Source organism: Hippopotamus amphibius, chromosome 7, assembly GCF_030028045.1.
Source record: "Hippopotamus amphibius kiboko isolate mHipAmp2 chromosome 7, mHipAmp2.hap2, whole genome shotgun sequence".
NCBI lineage: Eukaryota > Metazoa > Chordata > Mammalia > Artiodactyla > Hippopotamidae > Hippopotamus > Hippopotamus amphibius.
In genome coordinates, this window is record NC_080192.1 from 86526985 (window position 1) to 86539105 (window position 12121).

The 12121-nt window shown below is 40.7% G+C and overlaps 1 protein-coding gene across 1 annotated transcript; it reads right to left on the reverse strand.

Annotated features, from left to right (window-relative positions):
- Positions 1-855: 855 nt before the first annotated feature.
- Positions 856-8161, reverse strand: C7H2orf78 (chromosome 7 C2orf78 homolog). Its single transcript, XM_057743377.1, has 4 exons — positions 8089-8161; positions 7321-7446; positions 3639-4397; positions 856-2762 (listed from the first exon to the last, which is right to left on the reverse strand). Exons 1-4 carry the CDS (start codon positions 8159-8161, stop codon positions 856-858), a joined length of 2865 nt encoding a protein of 954 aa, XP_057599360.1.
- Between the last annotated feature and the right edge of the window lie 3960 nt (positions 8162-12121).

A 12121-nucleotide genomic window follows, 5' to 3' on the forward strand; every position in this document is an offset into this window, starting at 1 on the left:
TCAGCCCTTTGCTGAACCTCACTAAGTGAAGTGGCACAGGAACACTGGCCTTGCCTGTCGTTGCTGAGGTTAACGGAATAGTGCATTGGCCACCCTGGTGCCTAGGTGTTGAGTAAACTGTGATTTATATCCCAGGCCCTATTAGAGGGCCTCCTGCTGCAGCAGTTCACTTGGATCTGCCCCTGTTGTCAGCTGCCCCTAGGATAACTTTGAGCCCTTGCCACTCATCTGGTAGATTTCCCTATTCCCCCACTATAATCACACCTGGATAAGGCAACTCAAACCTTTCAGAGATGTCTCCTGAACCTCTTGTTTTCTTAAATACCTATCTGGTGGTGGTGAGACATAAGGCCAAATTCCATGAGAGACTTTTTCTATTACTCCTAGTCAACCTAGACTTATCTTCTGTCATCTTCAACCCTACCCAAATTTTGTTTTCTCAACCCTAACCACAGACTGTGCTTTTTCTTCTACCATTTCCCTCACTCCTGCTTCCTTTTATAAATCCATAAAGTCTCATTTGGCCTTCCTCACCCTGGGCCAAGTTCCTTCCTCTTTTCTCAGTTTTTACCCCTTTTCCCTCCTTCTCCCATCCAACTCTCAGTCCTTTCTTTCTCATGCAGACTTGGATTCCTACCCCACCAAAAAAAAAGAAAGAAAAAAAAAGCTACCGTTAACAGCATCTCAAAATTCAAAAGTCTTCTTTATTACTCACCTGTTAATTCTATTACATTTATTTATTCAGTTTCACTGAGTTTTCAAATATATCAGAATAAATAGAGAAATTTATATCTATCTATCTACATATGGAAAAACAGCTGGTACCCAAGGTGGCACCAACAATCCTAGCAGCTCTTACATTGCATATCCATAGTATTGAGCAATTTCCATATCTTCTTCCTTTTCAATGAAATATTGCACTTTCCCCAAAGAGGTGTATTTGGCAGCATTCTCACGTGCTTGTTGAGCCTGCCTCTTCATGGCCTCCCGCTCTGGCCTCTGCTCTTTTGTGATGGGCTTTGACATTACTGGCTCAGGAACATTGGGTTTCCTCCATGGAATTGGTTGGAAGCGGAAGTCTTGGAGTAGAAATTGGTTTTGAGGCTTGGGTGGGGACTGGTGCTTGGTCACAGCAGGAGGAATGGGCTCCTGCTGGAGAGAAGTGCAAGATGAAGTTTTGTAGGGTGCAGGCCTAGGAGCAGCAGACGGAGGGACACTAGGCCGGGTAGGATTGGTCAAACCCGGTCGGGTCAGATTGGTCACAGTTGGCCGAACTGGTTTGGCAGGACCTGGCAAAGATGCAGGAGCTGGCTGGGATGAATTGACTGCCGCAGGTTGAGCTGAGTTACTAGAACCAGGCCGGGCAGGGTAAGCCACAGCAGGCCGATGTGAGGCCAGAGACTGTGGCCTCCAAGGAGCAGGTCGAGCTTGAGGCTTGTCCAAAGTTGGAAAAGGCAAAGGTACCAACTTGACCTTCCCAGGAGGAGGCAGCTCATACTGGGATGGAGATGGACACTCTTTTTCAGCACTGCCATCTGGTTTCTGGGCTTTGACTTGAGTTTTCTCAGGCCCTTTACCCTCACGTTGGATATCCAGCCATGGCTTTATAGCTAGGGGTGGCTGGCGGTCTTTAGGGTTGCTTGAATTTCCCAGGACCCGACAGGAAGAGAGTCCAGTTTTCTTATCAGTCTTCTTCCCCAGTGCATGAAAAACCTGCACAGACTCCAGCATGTGCATGCCTAGGCAGCTTCGAGGCTTTTTAAAGTTCTCTTGGCTAAAATCAGGTTGGTTTTTCTTTCGCTTCACCTTGGGAATAGTTGGCTTCTCTTCTGTCTTGACTTTTTTCCCTGACTGCTTATTCTCTTCAGCCTTCTTGTTTTCTCTGGTCATTTTGGTCTTTTCCTGCCCATGGCTCTTAGTTTTGCTGGTCCTGCTGGATGTAGCTTTTTGAGGTTTGCTGCTAGAATGCTTGGCTGTGTTCACAGGAGCCCTGTCACTGACTGCAGCATCGCATATAACCACTTCTCCCCCTAACAGGCACTCTGGGTTCTTCGGCTGGATTTTGGCCTTGGGAGCACCATCGATAGGCTCAGAGGCTTTATGTTTATTCTTCCTGGGTTGATTGGCCTTTGTGACCCTTGGCTTTTCCTGCACCTGATTCACCTTAATGGCTATGGTATCTTTGGCATTGATCACCTCGGGACCTTTGGATTGATCAAGGTCTTTCAAAGAATTAAATAGCTGGGGAAGGTGAATATCCTCCACCAGTGCAGCAATGTCTGCAAAATCACTGCTAGATTCAATCCCATTTTCAAGCATTCCTAGGTCCTCAAGACTCAGGCTATTCTTTCCCAGATCAGCCTTCTTAGAACTAGGCTGTTCCTCTTGGCTGAGGGGATCAATGCAGGACAGAAGCTGGTGAATATCAGGAATTTCTAAAGGGAGTAGTGGAGGATCTTGGTTTTCTATTGGGATCTGGTAGGCATCCAGAGGCTTTGAAAACTTGGTTTTAATATCATCTAAGTTCTTATTCTCTGTTTGTTCCTGACTTGGAGCTGGAGGCAGTGCCAGGAGATTACTGGCACTCTGGACTGGAGCTATCACTGAAACGTCCCCAAGTTTGGGTGGTGGGTTATTCTCAAGTATCTGGATATTTCCATTACTGCAGGACTTGGGGAGTTCTCGACTTTGTGATAGACAAAATGTCTGGCTTGGAGCTTGCAATCCCAGGGAATTTTCCATTCCCAGGGAAGTCTCCATCACTACAAAGGAATCAAGGAAGAAGTCAGTCCCTGGTAAGTGAGATGCTCCCCCTAGACACCAACACAGCAATCATGTACCTGTCAATGATGCGCAAGGCATTTCTACTAGCTCTGCTTAAGGATCATGGACAATACCCTATGCTAGGAGATAAAAGGTGACTGTCCTAATTCTTACTGATGATCATTTGATGTCATTGACTCTTGGCTTTCTTTGTGTTTCATAGGGTTGTTATAAGTCAAAGAAAAAATGAGTCATTTTAAAAATACAAAATGTTTTACAAAGCCTAGCATTCTCATACAGAGTCCTTTCAATTCTCTCCACTTTCCTGAGATACTAAGAACACTTCACACCATGAACTAGGAGAGGGAGTAGAGCTCTTCCTGATGAAATGTTTAAACAAAGATAGAGTCTTAGCCTGCTTGCTCTGGACAGGATCTCGGACTACAAGTTCTTAAATCCTGGTATAAATTAAGGAAGTAAGGGACAGTTAAACTGGCATCAAAAACGTAATAAGAGTCCTGAAACACCTTCCAAAGAGACTATAGCAATAAATCAGGGAAGGGAGTGATACAGTGTGGTAGTACAGGGGGACTGATCGGCTATAGCAGTGAAAAATGTGGTACCTTTTGGTATGTTCTTGGGGTTCTCGTGCATGTAGCATAGATGACCTTAGCAGTGTGCCACCTTTCCACCTGCATTAGATGTTCTTATATAGTCTAAAAACAGAGAGCACTGAGCAAAGGTGGTTATTAAAGTGGTTATTGAAGTCTCAGGATCTAAATTCCACCTGTCTATACACCACTTCCCAACTGTAGATTTGACTCCATTTTTGAATGTTGACCTTATTCTTCAACTTTCTTGCTATTTGTACTCACCTTGAAAACTTGTTTCTGTGGTGGGTTGAGCAGACACAGAGTAGTAGATTCCAGAGGTGGAAGCTGGTGGTAGGATATTTGTGGGCTGAACCTCCTTTAGTACCATTACCATTTCTGGTTGGGCAGAGGCTCTCTTTCCAGGGTATGACACAGAGCCATAGGATTGCATGAAGGGGCCAAGTTCTGCAGACAGCAAAGGCCCCAATATGCCTTGGTTATAGTAATATACCTGGTTCCCCTCCTGGTAGGGAAGCAACAGGCTATGTCCCTGATTCGGGATCTGAGATGGTGTTCCCTGAACAAGGCTGGCAGAAAGTGATGGTTGTAGAGGTACCATGTTATTGGTGTCTGAAGTTTTATCATACTGGGCTGCCATAGACATGGAGGGAACAGCTGTGTGCTGGTCAATGACTGTCAGAGTGAAGTCTCCAAGTGAAGAAGACTTCTTTTCAATGTTTCCTGTAATGTCCCACTCAAATATATCTGGATAGGAAGAAGTTGAATTGGAGATCTTGCTCTGGCCAGTAACTCCAGATAACATAGTTGTGCTAGAATGTTGGTAAAGGTAGGCATTACCCATGAGTGGCTGGAAAGAGGTGCCAGAGGCTGATGGCAGTAGCCATGCTGAACTGACGGCAGGAGCAGAGACTCTGGAGAAGTTGCAGACACTTCCTGATAGGGAAGCTGCATTGCTCACCACAGGAAGAGAGAGCTGCAGAGAATTCAGAGTTCCAAGTACAGATGGATTTTGGAAATTTTCTGTAAGAACAAGATGGAAATGAAAAAATCAGTGAGACTGATAAATTCTCACTATGTTTGAGGACCAGCATTATCTTAAGGCTCTTGCTATCAGGATATCTCTAATATCAATACTTACTGAGATGGTTGCAAGGACTGGAGCAGTTTTACACTCTTCTGTATTAATTGCCTGTGCTTGCATCTTGGGCACAGATGTGCAGAAGACCCAAGTGGTGTGGTTCAGACATTGTTCTCTAGGCTGGAAGCAACCTTCTCCCTGCCCTATCTTTCCCTTAAACCTGCACTAGTATTAACTTGTATGCTATTTCCTAGACTTGAAGCATTTTAGAACTAGGAGCTCCTTAGAGAATTTCTGTTCTCACAGCCTGGTTTCATGAGTAAGGAAACCGAGGCTAAGAGGGGTCAGATTGACTTGTTCAAGTTCTCTCATTATGTTAGTATCATTACCAGGTTTCAGAACCTAAGCATCCTGCCTTCCTTGCCAGGACTCTGCTCTGAGCATGATACTGCCAGAAAGCAGGAGACATAAACTTATAGGCATTTTTTTTTGTCCGTTAGATAACAGTACGGCTATTGCCATTGTAATCTTCAGTGTCTCACTTTGCTTGCGCAGTTCTCATGCTATTACCTAGAGTTCACATATAGCTCAGTCCAAGTGGTAGATTTAAAGAGTCATTTTTACCCTCGTCAAGCCTGGTTTCTCAATCTACCTCAAAATGATTACCTGAAAGTGAATTTCTTATGTGCTTTTTGAAAGAAAAACGTATTTAACTCTCTGATTACTTCAGATTACTCATCTATAAAGTGGTTATAACAACAACAGTAATAGCAGTAATAATTAATACATGAATAAGCTGATGCATTACATATGCTGTATATGGAGGAAGATATAATAAGTTCTAGAAAGACAGAGAAAAATCATGAAAAACATAACACATAAGTAAAAAGAAATGTATAGATATTAATGAAAACTGGGGTATGTGGCAAGTATCAAAGAACAATAAGTTTACTAGTAAATGAAGTTCTGTATCATACATGCAATAGTATGAAAGTGAATATTGCCCACTCTATTTTAGTGGATACTGTGAACCAAAAAACACAATAGAAGGTGATTCTGAATGAATTCCTCCCCAATACATACAGAGAAGATATATCAGTGAAAATGCATAACAAGCAACAAAATGCAATAAATGTGGATGTATAGGTAGCCACAATATATGTAGATAAGTATTTCAGTGAAAACTGGTACAAAGCAGATAGCAAAATAGTAAGTGTCAAAGAACTTATTATGCTCATTCATATTTTTACTCAGCAAGTAACAGGCACTAAGCCTAGTAGAAATATACATTTCAATGAATATAACTATATAACAAGCAGAAAGGAAAGCTTAAAAAATATCAGGAAGGTTTTTGTATTTATTCTAGAACTTAGATTATGATCATCTTCAACATCCAGGAAGGTTACATCCCCAAACCTAAAGAAACCATCACCACTAGAATCCAATTAAAAAAGATTTTCAAATGTAGGAAAGCCCAAAGGACTCCACAATCTTGCAGATAAATGTGGAGGGTTTTTTTTTAATTTTTAATTTTTTTATTTTTTGCCATGCCGTGTGGCCCTGGCAATGAAAGCACTAAGTCCTAACCCCTGGACCCACCAGGGAATTCCCTAAATGTGGAATTCAAGATGTGGGGCTTGACTTTTTCTTTTTCTTCTTAGGTAGCTAAGATCTGAAAACAGATGATGGCTGTTGACCAATGTGCTCTCTGTGTTAGGAAGGAAATGACTGTGAAGATGAAAAGCAACCTTCACTTAGAACCTACTTATCACACCAAGGAAATGGTCCTTCTAATTCAATTTAGAAGCTATCACTTAAAATTTTTATTTTTAATTGGCAAAATATCTACATATTTTAAAAATTAGAATGAATAAAACACTGAAAATCAACCCCCTAGATAACCACTTTTGTTTCTTGTTTATAGGAAGCATCATTTCTAAAACATATTTCTAAGATGTTTATATTCAAAACTGTCAAGAGGCATCTGTATTCAGAGAGGCAATAAAAGAAAAAAACTGAGTATGACTTTTCTGATAAGCTGCCTTTCCTGGTGATATCCCATTCTGGCCTTACTTTCCTTCCTAGTCTATTAATGTAAGGACTTGCCTAAATCACCTTTGTTCTGCCCTGCTCTGAGCAGATTTCACTCTATGCTCTTCCTGCTTTAATTTAAAATCTTTAGTTCCCATCAACATTCCGTCCCAAACTACGTTTTTCTTGAGAGCTCCTCCATGCTTTCCTTCTTCATTCTTATATTTTTTCCTATCTCTTGGTTCCTGTTGGCCTACACTGATGAAAACAATCCTAAACTTCCTTGTGTTTGAGTATGTGCCTCCCTATAGCCCAGTATTCTCCGTCCTCTCTCTCTATTTTCTCTTCTCATCTAGTTTAGATAGGAAACCCCAAAACATGTGAACATTACTTTTTGAACAGCACTAAATTTAAAATACTAAAGTTTAACTATTAGTGGAGGGAGACCATTACAGATGAAACATCTTGTATTTATTGCTAGTTTTCTACATCACCTGGCTTTTACTGTTTCTGTTGAAACAATGTTGAGAAGTCTCTGATTTCGTTTTCTATGTGGGTGCCCTTTGAGACTCAATATTAGAAAAAAAAGGGATCCGAGAGATCAACCAATGTAGTACCCTAATGTAATAGATGAGGAAAAAACAGGCTTTGTGAGACAGTCAATGACTTGTCCAAAGTCACACAGATAGTAATTGTCAAAGTCAAAACTGAAATTAGGTCTCCAGATTTCTAGTTCAATACTTTCCCTCATGATTCCATGCTATTTTGAATCTACTACTAAATTTAGTGGAAAAATAAATCTAATGAAAAACTTAAAAAAGTTTCTTTCCTTACCTGACATGGTCAGAGAAGAAGAGGAAACATCAACTGCAGATACAAGAGATGAGGAGATGATACTAGAGGATATCTGAGTGGCTGCAGCCAAACAGTGCGTGTGTCCAGTACAAAGGTCACTGGTCACTGGTCATTGGTCACTGGTTACTGGTCACTTGCGATGATCCAAATTTGTTTACAGACAACTCCATGGAAACCCCAAGATTCTACCAGGTGGTAGCAGGTTCGGTGGGAGAATGATGTCACAAAGCAGGCCGTTTAAAGATATGAGATAGCCAATAGGGAGGTCAGATCCCCAACAAGAAGGCAGGATTGGGTGGAGAGAGTGTAGGAGAGCTAAAACAACACTTAAATTTCTGAGCTCTGGGAAGGAAGTCCTAAAAGACAGATTTACCTCCTCCAGGCTCTTAAATTAGGGAAATCATTGCAACATTTCTTATAGCTGTTCATTAATATGATTAACTAATACTTATATTCTACATAGTATTATATTTCATGTATTCTATACTTACAACTATATATATCTTAGTTAATTAATACCCTTAGAGAGGAAGGAAAGAGTCATCTAGTTTGAATTATTACAGTTGTTCTGAAATCATATCTGTCTAATTAGTGAACTTACAGCGGCTTTTAAGGAGCAAAGGAAGGGATTAAGAAGCTCTCTTTGTAACTTGGTTAAAGAGTAGGGTGAAGTTTGTTGAGTGCACCTTGTGGAGAATGATGTGGTCCAAGGCTCTTCTCTTTTAGTTTCTTCTCCTTGACTCCTACCTTCCTTGGTCTGGGCTGGGCTGGGCCAGGTTGGACTTGCACTTCTCTTCTGCTCTCCTTTTTTCCCCCCCATTGTAGGCATCATTTCTGGGACAAGCCTTGATCTTGCATTCTCACCCTCATGGATGTTACTTCCTGTCAACTTCCAGCAGCAGGAGTCTTCTTTTCAGTACTTGATGCTTCACAAAGTAGACTCTGCCCATGGGAAGCAAACACCAGAGAGCCTAGGAGACACAGCTGGTTGCAGACTTTTCCAGCCTTTGGTTGCAATTCTTTTGCCCGTAATTTGCTACCTCTAGTTCCTTGGGCCACAGAGGCATCCTTCCATCCAGCTCTTTTACATGGGAAAGGCATTCTGGATACTGCCCCTTTTCCTTTGCACGTAAGTATATCCAGTGTGGCAGTTACTGTAACCTCCTCCCCCTTGCAAACAGCCACTGTAGAATCTTGGCCCTCTAGGATTCTCTGTATTACATGCTTGGGTGCAAGGCCAAGCAAAATGAAGAGGAGAATAATTAGAGAAAGAAGAAGACATTCGTGGAGAATAGGGAGCAGCTACGGTGAAAGCGCACAGGAAAAAAAGAGATTCACGTAGATTTTTCGGTTTCTGTGAGAAACAAGTTGACACAATTTGGCCTCATTCTGTATTAACAGAACAGACACTCATAGATACAGATATATTTAAGTAGCTAGATAGTGCAGCAACTGCCATGAATTCTATACACTAAAGAGAATAATCTTACATATATTTTTCATTTTGTTTTATGTCATATTACCTTATTTATATCATTCACCGGTAGGTTTGTAGAATACAGACTTTTTTTAACTGCTCTGGTTTTGTCTACATGGTTCTTTTCTTGTCATATTTTTAAGGAATCCAACAGTGTAAGACACATTGCGTGTTTTTCTCTTGATAACTGTTTATTTGGAAGCATCATGAACTAACTTGACCTGACGGATTTTGCGGAGAAACTTTGAAAGGGGTCTGTGGAAAAGGCACGGTGGTGATTTGCATGCCACGCCCAAGCGTAAGGAGCACATCTCCGCCATCAGCTCCACGTGGCCTGGATGCCTCTGTGTTTGTTCCCCTGGTTAGTGCTTTTTTCACTAACTACTCTTGTGACTGTGGTAATGTGAGATAGCTGAGTTGCTAATGATTTATATGTGGAGGAAGCTGGTTTGAGGGAGGAAATCTATAGATCTGGTTATTTTCCTTGGTGGTAAGCTTTCAGGGGTGCAAAGATCGATCTTTCTGGGGACTTTTCTAGTACCAAGAAGATAGCTCATAGATGGGACCTCCAAAGACACATATTTAATTTTTAGGCCTGTTTTTCCTGTGATGAGATACGAGTTTTTTCATTGATGAGGATGGTGCTTCTTTGAGAAGAAATTGTGAAAGGTGTTGTAGTATAGAGATGTGGCTTAAGCATTTAAGTTTTTTTCAAGGTTTTTCCCCTAAGCTTCATACTTTGGCTGAGCTACTTACATGATACTAGTATGTGATGTGAGGCTAACAACATATACTAAATACCTGCAAGCTAGATCAGTCTCTCTTTTCTCTGTATTCCCATGGAAATCAAGGGACCCATAGACACTGCAGGTTAGGGTGGGTGGTGTGAGATTGGGGGAAGTGTGGTAAGACAAATTTTGGTATCAGTAAAATGTTTATTTACTAAAATATTCAGTTCTAACATTCAATTCTATTTAGCCAAACCCTTAGTTAGGCCTTTCCTGGTTCTGAGCCTATGTAACTTATTTTCTCTCCCTAGTTGCAGCCATTTAACTTTAGCTTGCAGGCTCAGAATCATCTCATCTTAACCTCTAAAAGAATCTCATATGTAGGAGGAAGAAACTAAAGAGCTCTATTTCAACACTTAGGAATATAAGGCCCTATCCTGACCTAAATCCTTATTTTTATAGATAGGGTATTGTCTTGTCCTGTAGACCCACTTTCTGCATTTTGAACCCACCGGGTTAACTGAGACATATCTTGGTGTAACATACCCAGTTCATTTACCCTTGAGGCTCTCTGTAATTCTTCCCACTGTCACATTTTGATTTAATTAAATACTGGAATCCCTCAAACCCTTACAATGTACCTGGGGCCCTATCAGATACTGGTAGATTTTTGTTAGTGTCAAATACTTAGCTGTCTGGTACTCCAAATAACCCTTGCTCCTCTATTTTCCATTCCAGAGTACTACATAACTATTAAGGCATTCCTTTATCTCATGTTGGACTCATTCCCATACAGAGGCCTACTCTTTGCTAGTTCCCGTACTTTCTGGAAACCCTGTTATGCCCAGGTCTGGATTTTCTTGTGTTCCCACCCAAAGCTTGTACCTTTTAGCAAATTGAAACTATAAGACCAATATAGCTTTTCTAGTTTCTGATAGATTTATGTCACATTTTGTACATTGTCGTGTCTATAGATATTTATATCATTTGTACTTTTTGGCCATTTAGATGCCTATTGGATTTTTTTCTTAAATTGCAAAAGAATATTTTATGATTTAGCACCAAATTTGAATGTGCTTAATTATGAGTTTGCAAACTGTTGTACTAACTTATATCTTTTCCTTTTCCAAAAAGTAATTTACTAATAGTGTCTCATTTTTAATTATGTGGAAGTTTTCAGAATTGTGAATGCTTGTGGACTTAAACTTGATTAGAATATGACTGTCCCAGATACGTTAAAGCTAGTGACCTTTTTACTCATTCATTCTTCCCTCATTCAATAATTCTGACCTTCCTGACTCTTGGTTTACCCAGCTCTCAAATGGTTGTAAAGACTGCTAACAGTGTATGAAAGAAATTAGAAACTAAAAAGTAAAACTAACAAAAACCATTTCTTATTATAAATAACAATGGAATTTAGTACTCCATTATACTTTCACACCTACTGTAGGACATGCTGTACTTTGCTGTTCCACTTGTGGCAGAATTCATAGTTTTTCTAACGGGTACAGAGCCCTATGCCTGATACTGTGAGGAAATCTCATACTTGAGCTCCATTCATCTCTCTCAGGCATTTTTTGGTACTGTCCAAAATGTGAATACATACTGTCAGCCTCCAGCATGATACCAGGCACATAATAGAAACCCAATAAATGTTCCACTGTGAGTGGGAGTATAAGTTGCTACAATATTTTTGAAGGTTGATTAGACAGTATCTTTCAACATTTTAAGTTTGCATCTCTTTCATTCCAGAAATCCAACATCTAGAAATTTATATATAGTTGTATACATGTATACAGATGCTCACATTGCAGCCTATCTGTAACAGAAGACAAAAACAAACAAGCAAAAAAAAACCAAAACCAAAACCAAAACCTGAAAACAACTAAAAGTCTATCAATATTGGACTGGTCATATAAATTATGTAATATTACGCAGCTATTAAAGAGAATAGAATGGGGCTTCCCTGGTGATACGGTGGTTAAGAATCCACCTGTCAATGCAGGGGACATGGGTTGGAACCCTGGTCCGGGAAGATCCCACACGCCGCGGAGAATCTAAGCCTGTGTGCCACAACTACTGAACCTCAGCACTCTAGAGGCGGCGAGCCACAACTACTCAAGTCGCGCGCCTAGAGCCCATGCTCTGCAACAAGAGAAGCCACTTCACTGAGAAGCCAGGGCACCACAGAGAAGAGTAGCCCCCGCTGGCCTCAACTAGAGAAAGCCCGTGTGCAGCAACGAGGACCCAACACAGCCAATAAATAAATAAATTTTTAAGAAAAACTAAAAAAAAAAAAAAAAAGAGAGAGAAAATAGAATGGATATATACATAAATTGACTGGGAAAATCAGCATCCAAGACAGATTATAGACTATGTATAGTATGCTGCTTTTATATAAAATGTATGATAGCAATTATGTACAAATACTTATATACAAGACACAACAACTGTGAATGTAAGCACTTGGAAAATATCCGAAAGAACCACACAGAAACTGGGAGAGTGGGACAGCTTTCCACGTCCCGTGCTACTGGACTCTGAAAGGAACACAAAGGAACCAATGGGCCTATGC